This window comes from Lithobates pipiens, unplaced genomic scaffold (assembly GCF_037356315.1).
Source record: "Lithobates pipiens isolate NorthernLeopardFrog02 unplaced genomic scaffold, aLitPip1_a1.2 Scaffold_13, whole genome shotgun sequence".
NCBI lineage: Eukaryota > Metazoa > Chordata > Amphibia > Anura > Ranidae > Lithobates > Lithobates pipiens.
Window position 1 is genome coordinate 524847149 of NW_027507718.1, and position 21875 is coordinate 524869023.

At 41.4% G+C, this 21875-nt stretch overlaps 1 protein-coding gene across 1 annotated transcript in view; it reads left to right on the forward strand.

Annotated features, from left to right (window-relative positions):
- CDC25B (cell division cycle 25B) overlaps positions 1–16569 on the forward strand; it is a 31347-nt gene extending 14778 nt beyond the window's left edge. The window contains exons 5-17 of the mRNA XM_077478116.1: positions 4458–4499; positions 5797–5833; positions 6074–6184; positions 7602–7706; positions 7968–8108; positions 9404–9469; positions 9724–9915; positions 10428–10523; positions 10963–11025; positions 11674–11772; positions 13602–13735; positions 13827–13938; positions 15466–16569. Coding sequence (XP_077334242.1) covers positions 4458–4499; positions 5797–5833; positions 6074–6184; positions 7602–7706; positions 7968–8108; positions 9404–9469; positions 9724–9915; positions 10428–10523; positions 10963–11025; positions 11674–11772; positions 13602–13735; positions 13827–13938; positions 15466–15606 — 1339 coding nt within the window. The 3' untranslated portion in view covers positions 15607–16569. The remainder of the gene's footprint in view (positions 1–4457; positions 4500–5796; positions 5834–6073; positions 6185–7601; positions 7707–7967; positions 8109–9403; positions 9470–9723; positions 9916–10427; positions 10524–10962; positions 11026–11673; positions 11773–13601; positions 13736–13826; positions 13939–15465) is intronic.
- Positions 16570–21875: the final 5306 nt, after the last annotated feature.

Consider the following 21875-nt stretch of genomic DNA (forward strand, 5'->3'; position numbering starts at 1 on the left):
AGGTTGAGCACCCATGATTAAGTCCTTATCGAGGGTAGGCTACAAGTACAAATATGTTAGTTTAGGAGCACAGCTATGTTTAAACTGAAGCTGGAAGGATTTAGAAGTGATATGAAAGTGGTTAAACACCGCAGGTCAAAGTGTCCATTATTGGGCGCAGGGACCCTCTATGGACTGTAAGGGGACAATGGAGGAAGGACAAACATGGGGCAGTTAATGGTTACACGGCACGCACAAAAAAAGATGGAAATAAATTGCGTTCAGTTTGGACACCCAGAGTGCGAGACACTTCAAGAGCTTGCATTGTGGGGGTTGGGGTGGAGGGGGGTTGGGGGGTCATTTGTGTTCCTAAAGACAGAATTATTATTATCCCAATAAAAGCAGGGCACATCAGGACACCCCAGCAGAGAGGCTGTATGCCTGAATAGATGAGGGGGGAGGAGGTGTGTGTTGAATACCCCGGGACACAAAGGCCGTAATCTCCCGGTGAAATGCTGGAGTTAATTGGGGGCTGTGCATGCCTCCCATCTGCCGGCTCTCTGCTGTCTAGGAGGGCCTGGGTCCTGAGTGCACGTGCTTCTATGAATGGCCTGAATGGGCCCTTTATGCGTGCTGCCACACTTGTCTCGGCTGATTCAGGCTGACAGCTGTTGGGGGCCCTGCATCAGACATATGGCCAGGGCCCTCAGCTAACAAAAGGCTCCATTTGCATACAGGTGGAGTGAATGGAGCTGCTGGTTGTGTTCGGACTCTGAGACGGGACAAAGAGCCTTTGTTCCGGGATTTTCTCTAATGTTTAATCTTTTTTTTTTTTCTTCTCCTTATCTAGCTGTCATGTGACATTAAAGATTAAATCCCTCTTGGGTATCCCTTGTATGTCACCTGCTGGAAAGGTAGACCAAAATGCTATCACCTGTAACATTCCAAGATACCTCAGCCCCTCTCCCAACTCAGAATTTGCCTTTGTGTCTGATGTCCCCCCATAATTTTAATGTTTAGATAATTGACTTTACTTATTAACTTGAAACTTATAATATTGGATGTTGGGCTTGAATCTCTTTCTATATCCTGGACATGCAAACCCCATGTAGATAAGTGTCCTGGCCAGAATGCAAGCACAGGACCCCAGTGCCGCAAAGCAGAAGTGCTAACCACTAAGCCATTGTGATCCTTTTTTAAAAAGCATTTGGAATATTTTGTTGGTGCACCATGTATGCAACCATAGTAGCCAAACTTCCCAAGACTGGCTTCGGTGATGGGCTTACTGCCTTTCTCAGAGGTTTATCTCGTAAAGGCCTGTTATATAGCATATGGCATTCTCAGAATTGTGCTTATGCACTGGTAGTTTCATGAAGGTGATCCTACAAATCTTACACTCAACCTATCTTGAGTTTCATGTTGACCGAGGACCACTTGCAGTCATTGGTGAACTTCAAACTTGGAACTTTGCTTCCATTATCATTTTCCATTTGACCTTGTCCTTTGCCGAGTTAATGTTCCTCTTTATATAACGGCCTCTTTCAGTTCTAGGATGTCCACCATGTTTTCCTTTTCCCTTTAGTTTACCATAGCCCATACCATGCCCGCTTGCAGTCTTTGGTGAGCTTCAGAGCTATAACCTTGGTTTCACCATAGTTTTTCATTTGGCATTGCCTTTGGCAGATTAATGTTCTGCTTTGCATCATGGCTGCATTTCATTTCTTGAATGTCCTCCATCCACCATTATCCTCTCTTCTCGTTCTTTATCTTGCTCTCTTCAACAATTTTGCATAGTTCCCCTCCAGCTAATTTTCTGGCCATAAAATAGCCTTTTCTCCAATTTCCCTTCCAACAGATGTTTGCATGTCTGACGTGTAGTCTGGTAAATAGCAGAGTCAGATAACCCACCACAGCCAAGTGGGTCATTGTCCATCAAACATGTTCGTCTTTTCCCATTCTTTACCCTACCCTGCTCTCTTTCACAATCTTGCGTAGTTCCCCCCCATTTGAGTTTCTTACATTATGAAAATTGCCTGTTTCTTCAATATTCCTTCCAACAGATGTGGTTTGCATATCTAACGTTTAGTATGGTGAATAGCAGAGTCAGATAATCTACCATAGCAGTTGGGTCATTCTCCATGGTCCATCCACCACGTTCCTCTTCTCCCATCCTTTACTACCTTCTTTTACACATTCTTGCATAGCTCCTCTTCATCTGAGCTTTACTCTTCAATATTCCTTTCAACAGATGTGGTTTTGCATGTTTGACATTTAGTATAGTGAATAGCAGAGTTGGATAATACACCACAACCAGTTGGGCCATTGTCCATCCACCTTGTTCTTCCTCTCCCGTTCTTTACCAAGTTCTTTTCCTCAAGCTTGCAAAGTTCTTTTCAGCTGAGTTTCTTGTGATATATGTCCAAAACATTGGTACTTTAAGGCCGCGTACACACGGGCGGATTGTCTGTCCAACTTAGTCCGCTGAACCGTGTTTCAACGGACAATCCGCTCGTGTGTGGGCTTCAGCGGACTTTTTCAGCGGACTGTCTGACGAACAAAGTCTTACGGAATTTCCGTAATACAGTCCGTTCAAACTTGGTTTTGTCCGTCCAAACTTGGTTTCAGCGGACAGTCCGCTCGTGTGTAGGCAAGTTGGACGAACTAAGTATGGCGCATGCTCAGAAAGGATTTACACGGCCGAAGGTTGCATTGCAGTGTATAGGACGTCGTTTTTCTAGTCCCGTCGTACGTGCTGTACACGTCATCGCGCACGCTTTCAGCGGACTGTCTGCTCATCGTGTGTGGTCAAGTCCGTTCATTCAAAATTTGGACGGACTGTCTGTCGGATTGTCTGACGAACTTAGTTGGCCAGACAATCCGCCCGTGTGTACACGGCCTAAGAAGTTTAGTATGGTGAATAGCAGAGTCTGCTAACCCTCCACAACCAGTTGGTTCAATGTCCATCCACCATGTTCTTCTCCCATGCTGAGTTTCTTGTGATATGGTAAATAACATTGACATTTTCTCCTTCAACATTCCTTCTAACAGACAGAATTTTGTTTGTTTTGGGTCATTGTCCATCCACCTTGTTCTTCCTCTCCCGTTCTTTACCGAGTTCTTTTCCTCAAGCTTGCAAAGTTCTTTTCAGCTGAGTTTTTTGTGATATATGTCCAAAACATTGGTACTTTAATGCCGCGTACACACAATCGGACTTTTCGAGGGACTAGGTCCGACAGACTTTTGACGGAGTTCTGACGGACTTTCTGAATGAATGGACTTGGCCACACACAATCACACCAAAGTCCGACGGATTCGAACGTGATGACGTATGACCGGACTAGAATAAGGAAGTTCATAGCCAGTAGCCAATAGCTGCCCTCGCGTCGGTTTTTGTCCATCAAACTAGCATACACACGAGCGGATTTCTCGGTAGGAACTGGGTACGGCGGAGTTCTGGTGGAAAAATTTGAAACATGTTCCATTTCTAAAGTCTGTCAGACTTTTTCAAATCAAAAGTCCGCTGCAGCCCACACACGATCGAATGGTCTGCCAGAATCATTCCCATTCCGTCTGACTTTTGATGTTAAAAAGTCTGGTTGTGTGTACGTGGCATAAGAAGTACTTTAAGAAGTTTAGTATGGTGAATAGCAGAGTCTGCTAACCCTCCACAACCAGTTGGTTCAATGTCCATCCACCATGTTCTTCTCCCATGCTGAGTTTCTTGTGATATGGTAAATATCATTGACATTTTCTCCTTCAACATTCCTTTTAACAGACAGAATTTTGCTTGTTTTGGGTCATTGTCCATCCACCTTGTTCTTCCTCTCCCGTTCTTTATCATGTTCTTTTCCTCAAGCTTGCAAAATTCTTTTCAGCTGAGTTTCTTGTGATATATGTCCAAAACATTGGTACTTTAAGAAGTTTAGTATAATGAATAGCAGAGTTGGATAATACACCACAACCAGTTGGGCCATTGTCCATTCACCTTGTTCTTCCCCTCCCGTTCTTTACCAAGTTCTTTTCCTCAAGCTTGCAAAATTCTTTTTAGCTGAGTTTCTTGTGATATATGTCCAAAACATTGGTACTTTAAGAAGTTTAGTAGGGTGAATAGCAGAGTCTCATAACCCTCCACAACCAGTTGGTTCAGTGTCCATCCACCATGTTCTTCTCCCATGCTGAGTTTCTTGTGATATGGTAAATAACATTGACATTTTCTCCTTCAACATTCCTTCTAACAGACAGAATTTTGCTTCTTTTGATGTTTAGTATGGTGAATAAATAACCAACCACAGCCAGTTGGATCCTTGTTGACTGATTAGATGGGTTACTAAGTTTACACATTGTTGCTCTTCTCTCGTGTTCCTCTTTCATGTGTGCGGTCAGATTGTTCTTTGTTTCCTATTTACAGTATAAAAACGCATAGAGGAAGTGTTGTTCCAGCTTCAGTTTTCTAATGCTTTCTTGTTCCTTCCTTGCAGCTTTGAGAAGACTATTTTTGAACGCAGGATCCCAAACAATGAGTAAGTATGGCACACGGACCGACACACTTCATTTAGGCCTCGAGGAAGAGTTTATTTTGGGACTGAATGGGGTGTTGAGAGACTTGTAGAAAACTTTCAGTTCTCAATCAAGCTAATGGTATAGATTCAAACTTTTTTTAGACACTTTTCTTCAATGTTTTGATCCACATGAGGAAGCCCTGAGAAGGAAGGGTGGTCGAATTCAAACCCCAAGTGACGTCCTTGATATTGTGTAGTGCAGTAAAGCCTTCTTAGAAAGTCTTCAGATGTCTTTCTATCACATAACCTAAAAATAAGAGAATTGTTCCTAATGTCAGGACAGTGGACAGAGCCATGCAAATTATTCCCCAACACATCCAGAAACGCTGGTGTATAATGCAAATATAACCTAATATTTATTCCAGTCTGCATACAGCTTAGTCAGTTACCATCATCAGTGCCTTGTATGGAATCAATGGCTTCTACTCAGTAGGGCATGGAAGCCAACGAGACAGAAGAACTAAACAGGTTATGGTGAGAAAGACCAAAGGAATCAAAAAGACCTCCAACCATAACACTGATTCAGTTGGAGGACTTTTTGATTCCTTTAGTCCCATTGGGGCGATTGATTTTTCCTTATCAGTTACCATTATCACCAGGATTAAATGTGAGGGGATATGCAAAATTTGAAAACTGAGTCCAGAATAGGGATGTAGGGGATATCTATCAATGGGAACCACTACCAAAGGTGGGATTTCCACTCATTTCGGAGAGATTGTCTTACAACCTGTTGTATTCCCAGAACAGAAAGTGAGATGGGAAATCTCCTCAATAGGGATACAACAGCAAAACAAAGTTAAATAACATTTTACCCAGCTGAAGCCCTAGAGCAGGGTTTCCCAACCAGGGTTCCTCCAGAGGTTGCTACTGTGGGGGCTCATTGAACAATGAGCATTTTCTGCCTCTCAGATGAGTTCCCACTGACACCATTGAATTTAGATTTTTTTTTTTTTTGGTATCTGTACGTTTTTTTTTTCTTCCCCATGACCATTAGTGTTCAGTGTATTCTTTGTAGCTATAGTAGTTTTTAATAGAGGGTTTACCAAGCCCAGAAAGTTATTTCAAGGGTTCCTCTGTGTTGAAAAGGTTGATAAAGGCCGATCTAGAGAGTACTAAGAGGGTCATCTTCATAAAACACCAGTTTGACTTGATACTTAAACAATGGTAGTTATCAATTACTATTGCACAAATAGTAATTGATAACTGTTCACAAAATGATACATTGTATTTATCTTTTTTTTTCTCATTCCTTTTGCAGCTTCAAACTGCCTCTGAGAAGAAGACAGTCACTGCCGGTGAGTGTATTGATTACTTATCATGTTACCCTGTGGAGGATGGGTTAATGTGAAGCCATATGCTGGTCCTCCCCTATCAGATCCCATGGCCTTAATCTGGAAACCTCTGCCAGCAGAGCCCACCATAAAAGTGACACCATTTGGGCCTGGCGGGGTCAGAGATAATTTTTGTTGATTGCTCCCTTCCTGTCCTCTCTGATCTCAGTCCTGACGGCTCTGCTTGTTCTTGTGTTTTTATAGGTAACACTTCTTGGGGGCAGCCCAGCCTTGAGAAGACTTTCTAGCACCTCAGACTTGGATGTCACCAGTCCCCTGGAAATCAGCCCCTCCACAACAGACAACAAGGAGAATGTAAGTTATACTGACAGGATCTGCAGATGCAGTAATGATCCAACGTGCTTTAATATAGAGAACTCTTACTGAGCTCACTGCGGCAGGAGGGCAAGCCCAAGAGCAATATATTCAGTTCTGAGACTCAACTCTGCCTCAGTGATGTCCTCCACTGGGCCCTCTGCTGCAACAGAATGACAAGCCCAGCAGCCAATGTGTTCATTTCTGGGGCACAACTCTGTACCATTGATGCCCTCCACCGGGCCCTCTCTAGCAGCAGGAGGACAAGCCCTGGAGCCAGTGGGTTCATTTCTGGGGCACAACGCTGTCCCAGTCATGTCCTTCACCGGGCCTTCTTCAGCAGCAGGAGGACAAGCCCAGCAGCCAATGGATTCATTTCTGGGGCACAACGCTGTCCCAGTCATGCCCTCCACCAGGCACTCTCTAGCAGCAGGAGGACAAGCCCAGGATCCAGTGGGCAATGCTGTCCCATTGATGCCCTCCACTGGGCCCTCTCTAGCAGCAGAAAGACAAGCCCTGGAGCCAATGGGTTCATTTCTGGGGCACAACGCTGTCCCAGTCCTCTCCTCCACCGGGACTTCTTCAGCAGCAGGAGGACAGGCCCAGGAGCCAGTGAGTTCATTTCTGGGGCACAATGCTATCCCATTGATGCCCTCCACCGGGCCCTCTCTAGCAGCAGGAGGACAAGCCCAGGAGCCAGTGGGTAAATTTCTGGGGCACAACTCTGTCCCAGTCATGTCCTCCATCGGGTCTTCTTCAGCAGCAGGAGGACAACCCCAGGAGCCAGTAGAATCACTTCTGGGGCACACTCATGTCCTTCACCGGGCCTTCTTCAGCAGCAGGAGGACAAGTGTAGGACACAAACAACAACAATTGTTTTTTTGGGGTTTTTTTGGCTCAAGGGCCAATAGGTTTAGTTCTGAGAATTAACGTTGACCTCGGATGGGCCCAATGCAGCCTCTGAGACGTTGACATCACTAAGCTTGTAAAATTTTTGCAGGGGCAGCTGCTGAGAGGTCAGTTCATATTGTGGTAGGCACCACAGGGATAGGTGAGTTCTGGAGTCTGGCAGCCAGGGCTGACCATGCTGGTTGGGGTTTTTATGCAGAACAGGCACCATGTTGCCAGCCCAAGTTAGGACTGCACTAGAGTTCTGGCAGAGTAATGGATAAAACATGGGGGAAATATATTTGCAAAGATGTACTGTTTTACTTATTTTCTTTTTTTTGGTTCTTTCACTTAAAGTGCCCCAACTCATACCAACCAATAAGAATCCACCTTGTACTGGTCTGACTCCACCTATTGATTGCTGTGGGTTACTGTACTTGAGAACAAGAAATGTCTATTGAAAAATGCAGGTATTGACAATCAACGATCACTTTTTAAATTCTTTTTTTTTTTCTTTTGACTTTTACAGGAAGTTTTCCTCTTCAAAAGGCCATATGTGTGCCCAGTTTATCGCTTCCCGCGACGCAGCGATGACACCCTCAAGCCCCGCCCATGTTCTGCTCCAACCCTCATGGTAAGTGGTCTTTGTGTCCCTTTCCTGTGTTGCAGGCTGTAGAGTCCAGCAGTGCTGGTGATGTCATATTTAAAAAGCAGAGAATCTGGCTTTCTCCAAATGTTCACTGCAGGGGAATCCATCCCGATCCATGTGTTTCTAAGCGGCCGCAACTGCTTCACCACCCGAGGATATTTGGTGAAAGTCAAATTCACTGCTTTATAGATGGACCTCTTAATGTTGAGATGATTTACATTGTGTTTTTATTCTCCCCGTCTTTAGTTTTCACCGGAAAGGAATGAGTTTCAGGTGGATGATGAGAGCCCCATCCGCTTACGCAAATCCTCCCTGACCTTCTCTGTGCATGAGGATGAAGATGATGATGGGTTCATGGACATTATCGATGATGATGATGATGTGAAGGTATTAAACATTATTATTATTATTATTTTTTTTTATGCCAGCTGATGGGAGTGGTCACACTCCATCATACATTTGCTCACTCTTTCGCTACTTGATAATAGTGGCAATGCCTAGAAAACTGGAGGCTAACAGTGGTGGCAAGCACAGATTTTCATGTCATTTGATCAAAGAAAAACGTGCTTGCTCTATTCTGCCTAATGTCCCCAAATGCTATTGCCAATGTTTTATATTTTATTATTAATTTATGTTATTATTATATTATATATTACAATGCTTTATATTAAAATGTATTATTACTTTATATTATTATTTTATAATATAATATATTTTATTATTGTATATTACAATGATTTATATTAGAATTTATTATTATTATTGTTATTATTATATTTTAGTATTATTTTCTAAGATAATATATAATAAAAAATATTACAATGTTTTATATTAGAATTTATAATAATAAAATATGAAACATTGTCATTTGGTCAAAGCAAAATGTGCTTGCTCTATTCTGCCTAATGCCCCCAAATGCTTTTAGATTCTGCGTAATGCCCCCAAATGCTATTGCCAATGTTTTATATTTAATTATTTATGTATTATTCATTTATGTTATTATATTTATTGCAATGCTTTATATTAAAATGTATTATTATTTGATGTTATTTTATTTTATGTTATTATTTTATAATCTAATATATTTTATTATATTTAATATTACGATATATATTATATAAAACATTGTAATATAAAATATATGATATTATAAAATAATAATAAAATATAATAATAATATATAAAATAATAATACCTTTTAATATTAAACATTGTAAAATAATAATAATAATAAACATAATATATTACAATGTTCTATATTAGATTTTATTATTCTATTTTATATTAATAAATTCTAATTGAAATAATAATAATATATATATGTGCATGTGTGTGTATTATTTTTTTATTATAATACATTGATTTATATATATATATATATATATATATATATATATATATATATATATATATATATATATATATATATATATATAAATAAATCTATGTATTATAATATAAAAAAATAATACACACACACGCGCATATATATATATATATATATATATATATATATATATATATATATATATATATATATATATATATATTATAACATATAATAATAATATAAAGAAATAATACATTTTAATAAAATAATAATAATAGTATATATTACAATGTTTTACAATAGAATTTTGTCTTCTGGACACTTATTTTGTTCTTTTGCCTTTTTTATTAAGACGGAGCCAAACCTGCCGACTGGCATGGAAAACCTGCTGACTGGTCCACTGAAGAAAGATGACTCGGTAAGTTCCTGCTACAGTTAATGCTTTAAATCTTGCATGCGCATCGCAATCATTTTTTAAAAATGACATCATTGTATATGTTGGACTATGACTACCTAAAGCCAGTGTTTCCATTATAGTTGGAGCCTGCTGAGCTGAGACACGGGCTTTCTTATGGAAGCCAATTAATGAATTGTGGTAGATGAATCCCAGAGGATGGTGTTATCGGGGTGTTGTAACCTTCGTCTTCTTCTTCTTTTTCTTGCCCATGCCAGGAATTGGTGATCAGAAGCAAATGTCGCCGCCTCTTCCGCTCGCCCTCTATGCCCATCTCTGTGATCCGACCCATCCTGAAGCGCATGGAGCGCCCGGTTGACGAGGATACGCCGGTGAAATCCAAGCGGCACAAGAACCTGAGCTTAGCTGATGCCGATGATGAGATGCTTCTTATAGAGGAACCGGTACAGGTGTGTCTCTGGAATTATTGTGGAAATTCTATATGACTATCTTGCTGGTGCACTTGGATTTGTAGTTCCTCCTTAATTGGATGCACCAAAGTAAAAAAAAAAAAATTCTGAACTGGTATCAGATATGGCAGGCAATATCTCTTATCAGACACAAATCTGCTATATGACGCATTTCACCCAATAAGTGCACCTCCTATGTGAAAGCCTAGTGGGTAAAACGCGTCAGTGTTGTCACCTCCCTCCCTATTGAAAAGGACAGATGCTGCTGCTTCATTGTCCAAAAAGCAGAGAGGTGACAGAGGAAGCTTCACAGGTAATAGGCATGTCACCTGCCTAACCATGAGGCAGGGCTTTGTGAAACACAAAACCGGTCGGACAGAATGAAAAACCCCTAAATGAAAATCAGATTTTTGGTTCTGTTCTTTTCTAATGAAGTTTCATTTTTATGGCTGATTTCGTGATCAAGAACCTTATCGGCATTGCGTTTAACTTTTTATTTTGTTTTATTCTAGAAAATGAAACTGGGTCGGTCCAAGTCTCTGTGTCTCACGACGGTTGAACATGTCCTGGACAGTGACCAGATGGACTTGATTGGCGATTCCTCTAAGGTGAGGAGACGGGAACATGAAATCAGAAGTATAGTGGGCATGTGGTTTGTGGTCTGTAGGGTCCCAGAATTCCCCGGCCTTGTAGTTCTATGATAAGTAAAAAAATATTTAAATGTATTTATTTATATATATATATATATATATATATATATATATATATATATATATATATAAAAAATATATATATATAATTGAAGGGCTGTGTTGAATTGGGTATGAATAGCACCTTTTTGTGTGCACGGTGGAGGTTTTAGAGGAACAAACCAGTTGGACTAGCCACAATTAATAGGAGGCAGCATCCTTTTAAACCCTGTAGGCCGACCTTTCCACCACGTAAATTTACAATGACTGATTCATTCTTACAGATTGTAGAGGTCCAAAGCTACTTTTGTGCATGTATTGATGATAGACTCTTTTTTTTCTTTCTTTTACTGAACAGACATACCTGTTGAAGACAGTAGAAGGCAAACACCAGGATCTGAAGTATATCACTCCAGAAATGGTGAGTTATCTTGCTGCCACATTATCCTACATTGTCATGTAACCACAGGAGATAGTCAGTTAAACTTGGAAAAGAAGCATTAAGATGCATATAGGAAGCACAGCCTTCCTGCTGAGTAGATCCAGGTTTTATCAAGGATCCTGGAACACATCCGCTGGCGATCCTGGAAAACATCCGCTGGCGATCCTGGAACACATCCGCTGGCGATCCTGGAACACATCCGCTGGTGTTGCTGCAATACCTTTTTAATGTAGCCTCGCACATACATAAAACGGGGAAAAAAATTGCCAGCACTAAAACTTTTTTTTTTCTTGCCTATGTAGTTTGAAAGTGATTGTGTAACAGCATGTAGCTTCCTCCCCCCCCACTGTCAATTAATTGTGGAGGGTAGGGGGAGAAAGCAGAGGAGAAATTAACACTGATGCGGCACTGTTCTCTGGCACTTTGCTGCCACCCATTGTCAGCCCTTGCTGGCCCCCGGGCCCCCACTGCTGACCTAATGGGGTCCGGTCCACCAGTACTGCCTGTGCCCCCTATCAGTGCCTCTAGTTGAATTGCTTGCTACATAGTAATCGTAGTTTACTAAATGCTCCCAAGTTTCACTATGAACTGCTCTTAAATTTTTTTTTTCTTTTTTGCGCTGATCAGATGAATGATGTGCTGAGCGGGAAGTACAGGGATCGCATTGAGCGTTGCGTCATTGTAGATTGCCGATACCCATACGAGTATGAGGGAGGACACATCAAGGTGAGTGACAGTGGGCTCTGGATGGGGTTCCCTGATGATAATGTGTTGGTAGTGTAAGGTCTTAGATGGGGTTCCATGATGATAATGCGTTGGTAGTGGCAGGCTCTAGATGGGGTTCCATTGTAATAATGTGATAGTAGAGGCAGGCCCTGGATGGGGTTCCATGGTAACTATGTGTTACTAGTGGCATGCTGCTCCCGGATGGGGTTTCCATAATAATGTGTTGGTAGTGGTGGACCCAGGATGGGGTTCAATGGTAATGGTGTTGGTAGTGGTGGGCCCTGAATGATGTTCTGTGGTAATATGTTGGGCTTCTAGAAGGGTTCTGTAGTAATGTGTTGGTGGGCTCTGGATGGGGTTCTGTAGTAATATGTTGGTGGGCTCTGGAGGTAGCTCTGTAGTAAAATGTTGATGGACTCTGGATGGAGGTCTGTAGTAATATGTTGGTGGGCTCTGGATGGGGTTCTGTAGTAATATGTTGGTGGGCTCTGGATGGGGTTCTGTAGTAAAATGTTGGTGGGCTCTGGATGGGGTTCTGTAGTAATATGTTGGTGGGCTCTGGATGGGGTTCTGTAGTAAAATGTTGGTGGGCTCTGGATGGGGTTCTGTAGTAATATGTTGGTGGGCTCTGGAGGTAGCTCTGTAGTAAAATGTTGATGGACTCTGGATGGAGGTCTGTAGTAATGTGTTGGTGGGCTCTGGATGGGGTTTCTGTAGTAATATGTTGGTGGGCTCTGGATGGGGTTCTGTAGTAAAATGTTGGTGGGCTCTGGATGGGGTTCTGTAGTAAAATGTTGGTGGGCTCTGGATGGGGTTCTGTAGTAATGTGTTGGTGGGCTCTGGATGGAGGTCTGTAGTAATATGTTGGTGTGGTTCTGTAGTAAAATGTTGGTGGGCTCTGGATGGGGTTCTGTAGTAAAATGTTGGTGGGCTCTGGATGGAGTTATGTAGTAAAATGTTGGTGGGCTCTGGATGGGGCTCTGTAGTAAAATGTTAGTGGGCTCTGGATGGGGTTCTGTAGTAAAATGTTGGTGGGCTCTGGATGGGGTTCTGTAGTAAAATGTTAGTGGGCTCTGGATGGGGTTCTGTAGTAAAATGTTGGTGGGCTCTGGATGGGGTTCTGTAGTAAAATGTTGGTGGGCTCTGGATGGGGTTCTGTAGTAATATGTTGGTGGGCTCTGGAGGTAGCTCTGTAGTAAAATGTTGATGGACTCTGGATGGAGGTCTGTAGTAATGTGTTGGTGGGCTCTGGATGGGGTTTCTGTAGTAATATGTTGGTGGGCTCTGGATGGGGTTCTGTAGTAAAATGTTGGTGGGCTCTGGATGGGGTTCTGTAGTAAAATGTTGGTGGGCTCTGGATGGGGTTCTGTAGTAATGTGTTGGTGGGCTCTGGATGGAGGTCTGTAGTAATATGTTGGTGTGGTTCTGTAGTAAAATGTTGGTGGGCTCTGGATGGGGTTCTGTAGTAAAATGTTGGTGGGCTCTGGATGGGGCTCTGTAGTAAAATGTTAGTGGGCTCTGGATGGGGTTCTGTAGTAAAATGTTGGTGGGCTCTGGATGGGGTTCTGTAGTAAAATGTTAGTGGGCTCTGGATGGGGTTCTGTAGTAAAATGTTGGTGGGCTCTGGATGGGGTTCTGTAGTAAAATGTTGGTGGGCTCTGGATGGGGTTCTGTAGTAAAATGTTGGTGGGCTCTGGATGGAGTTCTGTAGTAAAATGTTAGTGGGCTCTGGATGGAGTTCTGTAGTAATATGTTGATGGGCTCTGGTTGTGGTTCTGTATCAATATGTTTAGTAGTGGCAGGTTTCTCATGAAATGTTTCTGCTTTAGAGCGCAGTAAATCTCCCTCTGGAGCAAGACATCGAGGAATTTCTCATGAAAAATCCAATTATCCCAACCAGTGAAGACAAAAGGGTCATCATCATCTTCCACTGTGAATTCTCCTCCGAGCGTGGGCCTCGCATGTAAGTTCTTGTTGCAGCTGTAAAAAGATTCTTTAAGACTTCTGATATAATCAAGATCTGATCCTTATGCTTTTCTTGGTGTCATTCACAGGTGCCGTTATGTTAGAAAACAAGACAGGAACGGCAATGATTACCCAAAACTCCATTACCCAGAATTATACATACTGAAGGGAGGCTACAAGGACTTCTTCCCCAGCTATCAGGTCAGTGTATAGACCGGAAGGACACGAGTACCACCCAACTCAAATTTGCAGATAGGATAAAAATACCACTCCCCATGCAAAAAGCCCAGAATGGTATTTTATTTAAGAGCTCTCAAAGAAAAGCCAACATGTTTTGGGGTTCAATCCCCCTTCAGGGCTGAAAAGGATTAAAAGTCTGAAATCTGGACCAGACAATGGTATCAACAGAATGGGTTATCTAATACTGATGGTTCTGGTGGGGCACTGCGGCTTCCTCAAGCTTGTCTGGTCCAGATTTCAAACTTCAGCCCTGAAGGAAGACTTAACCCCAAAACGTGTTGGCTTTTCTTTGGGGGATCTTAAATAAAATACCTAAAAGACAAGCCAACACGTTTTGGGGTTAAGTCCTCCTTCAGGGCTGAAAAGGATCAACATTTTGAAATCTGGACCAGACAATGGTATCAACAGAACAGGTAATCTAATGCTGATGGTTCTGTTGGGGGGGCCCTGTGGCTCGCTCAAGCTTGTCTAGTCCAGATTTTAGACTTCAGCCCTGAAGGAAGACTTAATCCCAAAACATGTTGGCTTTTATTTGGGGAATCTTAAATAAAATAGAAAAGCCAACACATTTGGGGTTAAAGCGGGAGTTCCGCCATTTTTTTTTTAAAGTCAGCAGCTACAAGTACTGCAGCTGCTGACTTTTAAAATAATGACACTTACCCGCCCAGCGTGCCCGCGATGTCGGCACCCGAAGCCGATCTCTCGATCGTCTCTCGGGTGCTGCCGCCGCCATCTTGGGTATGGGAATCAGGAAGTGGAGCCTTGCGGCTTCACTTCCCGGTTCCCTACTGCGCATGCGCGAGTCTTGCTGCGCAATAAGGATGGTCCCCGCTGTCTCTGAGATCCGTGTGTTTCCCAGTAGACAGCGGGGGGATCCGCAGGAAGGCGTAAATATCCGCAGATTCTGTGAATATCTATGCCGGAAGTGGGTGCAAATACCTGTACTGTACAGGTATCTGCACCCCCCTCCCCCCTGAAAGGTGCCAATTGTGGCGCCGGAGGGGGGGAGGGTTCCAATGAGCGGAAGTTCCACTTTAGGGTGGAGCTCCGCTTTAAGTTTTTTATTTTTTCAGGGCTGAAAAATATAAAAAGTCCAAAATCTGGACCAAAATGGTATCAACAACAAGGGTAATGTTGATGGTTCTGTTGGGACCCCTGTGTATTGCTTTATCTTGTCTGGTCCATATTTCAGACTTTGAACCTCTTCAGCCCTGAAGAAGAGGGACTTTTTCATTGCCTCCAAACCACATTGTCCTTGAAGGGTCTTTTATTCTAGTTAATGACTCTCTCCCTTCCGTAGACTGCAGTGCAAATTCTTTCTAATAGAGTGAGCCAAGGTTAGACCCCCTGTCAGGTGTTTATTTTTGTTTTATGACTTCTTACTGGTCCAGTTATGGCATAGGTAGAATTGCATAGAGATTTGGCCATGTGTGATGTCTTCTGCTGAAAATCATTGTGTCTAATGTCTGTCCTCCATCTTGCATGCAGACACAATGTGAGCCCCAGGCTTACCGCCCCATGGACCACAAGGACTTTAGAGAACACCTGAAGCTCTTCCGCAGCAAAAGCAGGACCTGGGCCGGTGACAAGAGCAAGCGTGAAATGTACAACCGCCTTAAGAACCTCTAATGAACCAACGTCTTGGACTTCAGACAGAGGAGGTCCACATGTCTTCACCCAGCACAACACACAGGTGTCTCCACACATGGAGCGATCGCCAGGGCTGACCAGGATTTGGAAGATGGTCAGCAAAGGATTTTTGAACATCGGCCGTGGAGTTTACCGGGAGATGCAGATTTTTTTAAAATGTTTCTAGGAATTTTGTGAGGGTCTTTTTCTTACCACAGCATTATCCTTTACACTGAAGGGGAGACCCTGGACAAACCCGGACAGATAATCTTAAGAGGAGACCTGGTCCTTCAATGGAACACTTTTATCAACGGGAACACGAATCTGCATTTTACTGACTCCATACTTGAAAACCCACTAGCCTCATACTTTACCCTGGAGGCTAAACGCGAAAAAAAAAACTTAAAAAAAAAAAAAAAAAAAAAAAAAAACTTAAAGGGTTAGTCCACTTGTCATGGCTATTAGAAAGGTGACTCACTCTTACTGCCAAGAGTCTGCATTTATTTTATATTCTTTTTTTAAATGCCACAGCATGAGTGAATAATCCTTGCATGGGAACTGAGATGTGAACTCTGACAGGAATATCTTCCTCTCCATTGAAAACTGAACTGTCAGCTTTGAGTGGACTGACCCTTTAAGATGCAGTTGTGCGTTAGAGTAGAGCATTATGTGTTGTGTTGTGTTTGTTTGTGTGTGTGTGTATGCATGAGTGTACTGTTGCACTTGCACTTTTTCAGGCTGTCGGTGGCCTCTCGAGCCTTGCACGATCCCTCTGTCCTCAGAGGCCAATCAGATACCTGCCATCCGCCGCTAGGACCCTCCCCTTCCCCAGTGCGTAAGCGCTACAGATTTGCCCGTTCCCCACGCCCCCCTCTTCCCACAAAATGGTTTTTATTTCGGCCCAAACGGCGGTTTAAATTTTTATATAAATTCAAGATTATTAAATGCTTATCTTTTGCTAGAGTTTTTTTTGCTTTATTCACTTTTTTATATTCTTTGCTTTTTATAGATCCTGGCAAAATCAGGTGACAAATCTATTTATCTATGTGCTATAGGTGTATGTATGTATGTCCTATATCCATATATATATATATATATATATAAAAAAATTATACACACACATATATATATATATATATATATATATATATATATATATATATATATATATATATATATATATATATATACGGTAGGCAGGAATGTCCAGTTTACCAGTAAACGTCACCCAGGCGGGTCACTGCCGTGTTTACTGAAGGTGATTCCAGATCAGGAACTGCTGGGAGGCATCTGTGTATTTTTCCCAGCCTAGAGCCGCTGTATGCTGAATCACCTGGTGCATAAATTAACAAAGACAACATTTCTTTGCATCCTTAATTAGCCGTCTTTCCAATACAAAGCTGTATTCCACAGGGCTGGACAAAAGCTCACGCGCCTAAAAGCCTAAAAAAATATTTGTGACACAAATAAAATCGTAGTATACTGTTGCAATAAATATTCTAAAATGCCAGTAACATTTACAAAAAATAAAAATCTAATACAATTTTTTTACAAAGTGAATATATATATATATATATATATATATATATATATATACTATGTATATATTTTAACTAAATATATATAATTTCAATAAAATGTTCTAAAGAATATATATATACTTTTTTTGTTTTTTTCTTCTAAGCTATTTGAATTTAGAATTTTTTTTGCAATAGCATACATTTTTATTACTGCACAAGAGGGATGGAATTTTAATTTTTACTTATTTTTTTCAATCTAAAATATAATTATTCATATATAATAATTTTTTTTTTTTTTCGCGGTATTCAGATCTAGAAAGTTTTTTTTTGCAATAGCATACTGTTTTATTGCATGGTCAGACAGTCTTTATTTTTCATCCCCCCCCCATGACAATGTAAATGGGCAGACAGCCGAATTAAGACTTACACAACAGTAGGCATACGTTTCCAAAATGGCAACTATCAGTAAGAGAGCCCATTCAGGGCCATCTGCTTGTTTTTTCTCATTCTGGGCAATGCCCTGCTGTAGTTTTGACAGCCAGGGGGTCCATGCTAAGGGCTACAGTCAATCAAAGAGAGCAGGGCAAGGGTAATTGATGAGAGGGGGGGGGGGGGGTTGGGATATGGCGTCAAAGCTTAACTATTATAATACAGGCACGTTGTACATCTGCACACCATCCTTTAACTCCCCAGTGAAGAAGACCAAGCACACGAACTGATCATGCCAGCGCAGATCTGCTTTCGTGGTTGGCATGGTCAGAATTTTATTAAAAGGCGGGAAAACTGGCAGGATCGACAGGTATCTAATAGTAATAGTAAATGGGACTGCCAGTGACAAAAGAGGCAATGGGCCATGGTCATGGGCACTTAATTAATAAAAGGAAGACGCTCATGTTTAAGTTTTAGGTTCAAGTGTAAGGTTTATGTACACTTTTCTAACTGGATGGACTGGCTTGCCAGCCCTACGGTAATGTCTGTACGTTTTTGAGTTCTTCTTTTGTGTTAACGTGCTGTATAGATGGTGGGTAAAAGAAATCCTGAATTTTATTTAAATAATAATAAAAAAAATATATATATAATTCTGTTACTGCTGCCAAACGGTCAGGCTGGACAGCTGGTCTTTTGCCAACATAAGCCAAAGGGTCAGAATTGCGCAATAAAAAAAAAACATAAATTGATACGCAAGCCTCAACACATTTTTTTTTTTTTGTATGGCTGCATTGTGTTTTTGGATGCGCTGTTTGATGATCCAATAGATTCTGGACAACTGTAATCTTAAAAGTTGCCATCAACACCGATTGTCTTCTGATTACGTTGGAGATCAGGCTGGTCGGCCAGTAGTGTGTGTTTTATTTTTTATTTTTTATTTGAAGTATCTGCTTCTTGGTTTTTCCTTTTCTGTTAGTACTCAATCATTTGTGCAATATCATCATCAAAGCTTTCTTTTTTTTTTTTTTGCATTAAAAAACTAAATTCGATTAACTTTTCAGAAATTCAAATGTGGCTTCCAGCAGTAGACGGCTACAACATTTCCAGACCTGTGAAATACAGCTTATCAAAACTTGAATGCATTATTAAAAGAACGTTGGCCACTGCATTCATTTATAATTCATTTAAATAAAAAAATTGTAAAAAAAATAAAACAAATTAAACAAAATTATTTTTGGATTTCCAACAATCAAAAAACTTCAATGAAGCACTTGCCCTAATTTTTTTTGCCAATTTCTATAAAGCTTATCCACATCCTTTGCTATGAACTAATTATTATCTATTAATATTCATTGTCTGCGTGCTTGCTTTTCTATTTTATATGATGTGTGGCTGTATTTGTGTATTATTATTTTTATCTTTTTAAAAGAGGCAGCTTTTTTTGCTTTCGCTATTTTATTTCTAATGAGAGAGATATTTAGACAATCGCTGCGGACACAACATATTTTATCAATCAAATTTGTGATACGCAGTGATCTTTAAATACTCCATAATTTATCCTAATCTTATTTATATTTGTTTGCACATATATTTTTTTTTTGCACCCAAAAAAGTTGCAGTTCCCATAATATTGGGGGGGGGGGGGGGGGGGAGGGGAGATAAGAGCCTTGGGCTGGAAATTTTATGTATTAATTCATTGCTTCCTCCTCCGCTTTGTGCACATTTCCATGTCTGACATTCAGGGATAATAAAATCTGTTTGTTCTATATGCAAAGTGTGATCTTTTCATTGAACGGGAGAGAATGCGCTCCTCCTTTGTTATGCCATGAACTGCGACCTCTCGTTTTGGCCTTCGTTTATTCATTTGGACGTCACGCGAGAAGAAATCTACGCCATTCATATGAATGGAAATGGGCCGATATGCTGATTAGGCTCCACTGATATTTAAGTGCTGATTATCAGAGGTCTAATTGCTATTTGTTATGTACGCAGCCCTGCTGTTCCTTTCAGTTTACAAAGTCAATATTTTTTGAAGACCGAGAGATAGCCATGCACAGAGATAATGCATATGAACTAAATGGGAGGAACGTACATGGCTACAATAAAATGCCAACCAAAAACTTTTTGAGCTTTGGATAGCGTGGAGAAGGGATGGGGGGTGTTTTTTGTTTTTTTTTCTTGAATCGTTTTTGGTAGACTTCCCTATACTAAAAGTGAAAAAAATCCTTCATGGGCCAAATGTTCCAACCATTCTTTGTCAAAACTGGTAATACAATACCCACAGAGGTTCTAAACCTTCCTTACTACCCAAGATTTTTTTTTTTCCCCTTGGGCCTGTTTTTGAAAAGTTTCCCTTCACTAAGAAAGGAAGGGAAGAAAAGTGTTCCAAGGGCCAAAGGTTCCAACCCTTCACCAGTCCCCAAGCACAATACTCACCGAGGTTCTAAACCTTCCATATGACTCAAGATATTTTTTTTTCTTGGGCCTGCTTTTGAGACATTTCCTCTCACTAAGACAGGAAGTGAAAAAAGTTCATCCTTGGGACAAAGGTTGCAACCCATCACCAGTCTTCATCAAAAACAGTACACACGGTGGGAAATTCCGACGGAAAATGTCAGATCGGACCGTGTTGTCTGATAATCCGACCGTGTGTGGGCTCCATCAGACTTTTTCCGTCGGAATGTCCGACCAACAAAATTTGAGAGCTGGATATAAAATTTTCCGACGATATGATCCGATCGGACTTTGTCCGATCGTTTGTAGAGAATTCCGATTGGACAAAGTGCCACACATGCTCAGATCAAATTACGAGACCAAAAGCTATTGGCTACTAGCCTGAACGTAGTCCCGTCGTAACGAACAAACTTCATCACATTCCCAACGATCGTATTTTCAAACAACTTTGTCCGACCGCGTGTATGCAACACCAGTTTCGGAATGCCCGACCGTCTGTACAAGGGCTTATACAATACTTGTGGTTCTAAACCTTCCTTACAACCAAATTCACTAAGACAGGAAGTGAAAAAAGTTCCTCAATGGATAAAAGATTCCAACCCTTCGCCAGTCTCCCTCAAAAACAGTAACGCAATACTCATGGAAGTTCAAAACCCTCCATATGACCCAAGATATATTTTTTTCTTCGGGCCTGCTTTTGAGACGTTTTTTCTCTCACTAAGACAGGAAGTAAAAAAAAGTTCCTCCTTGGGCCAATGGTTCCAACCCTTGGCCAGTCCCCCTAAAAAAAACATTAATGGAGTATTCACAGAGGTTCTAAACCTTCCTTACAACCCAAGACTTTTTTTTTTTCTTGGGCCTGTTTTTGAGAGATTTCCCTTTACTAAGACAAGAAGTGAAAAACGTTCCTCCCTTCGCCTGTGTCCCTCAAACATTAATGCAATACTTGTGGAGGTTCTAAACATCCTTACCACCCAATCATTTTTTTCTTCTTGGGCCTGTTTTTTAGAGATTTCCTTTCAATGAAATAGGGAGTGAAAAAGTTTCTCCGTGGGCCTAAGGTTCCACATCTTCGCCAGTCTCCCTTTAAAAACAGTAATACAATACTTATGGAGGTTCTAAACCTCTCTACCACCATGTATATGTATATATATATATATATATATATATATATTGTAGACATGTCACTGGAGAAGTGATCGAGGGGGTGTACATCTCACCTAGGTTGCTACACAGTGTGAGATGGTAAATCCAGGATGGTTCAGTTTCTCAGCAGCGATATGCTGCTGAATTGTTATTTAATTTTGCCGGGCCTGGGTTTATATGGAATGGCAGGTAGGTTTGGTAGAGGGACCTGTCATTCCACATCCCCCGATCCAGTTCTGGGTTTGGGATCAGGTGAGCTTGGATCCTAATTAGCCTGGGAAGCTAAAGGCACTGCAGGGTCTGCAGGTGGTTGCTCTCAGCCAGGGAATGAACAATCTGTGTGTTGAAGGAAGCTGCAAGCACAGCCACTGCTGGAGCTAAAACTCACCCTGCGATATCCAGGCGAAAGACGCTGTGTTTGTAAGTGTCAGATAGGTGAGCAGAACCTGTTAGTAAGCGCCCAGCCGGGCTAGGACTTTTATTTTTGTTGTACTTAGAAAGCACGGTGTTGCTGTATATTTTGTTTGCTGGACTGTTTGTACCACGAATAAACGCCAAGATCTGCTTTATAAATTCCAAGTCTGCTGTGAACTGTGTCCAAACACACCCTACCCCGGGAAGATCCCTTACAATTGGTGGAGGTAGCGGGCAACGCGGTTGCTAGGGGCAACGGTGTGGACAGACTTGGCTACAGCTGCTGATGTCCTGGGTGAAAGCTGC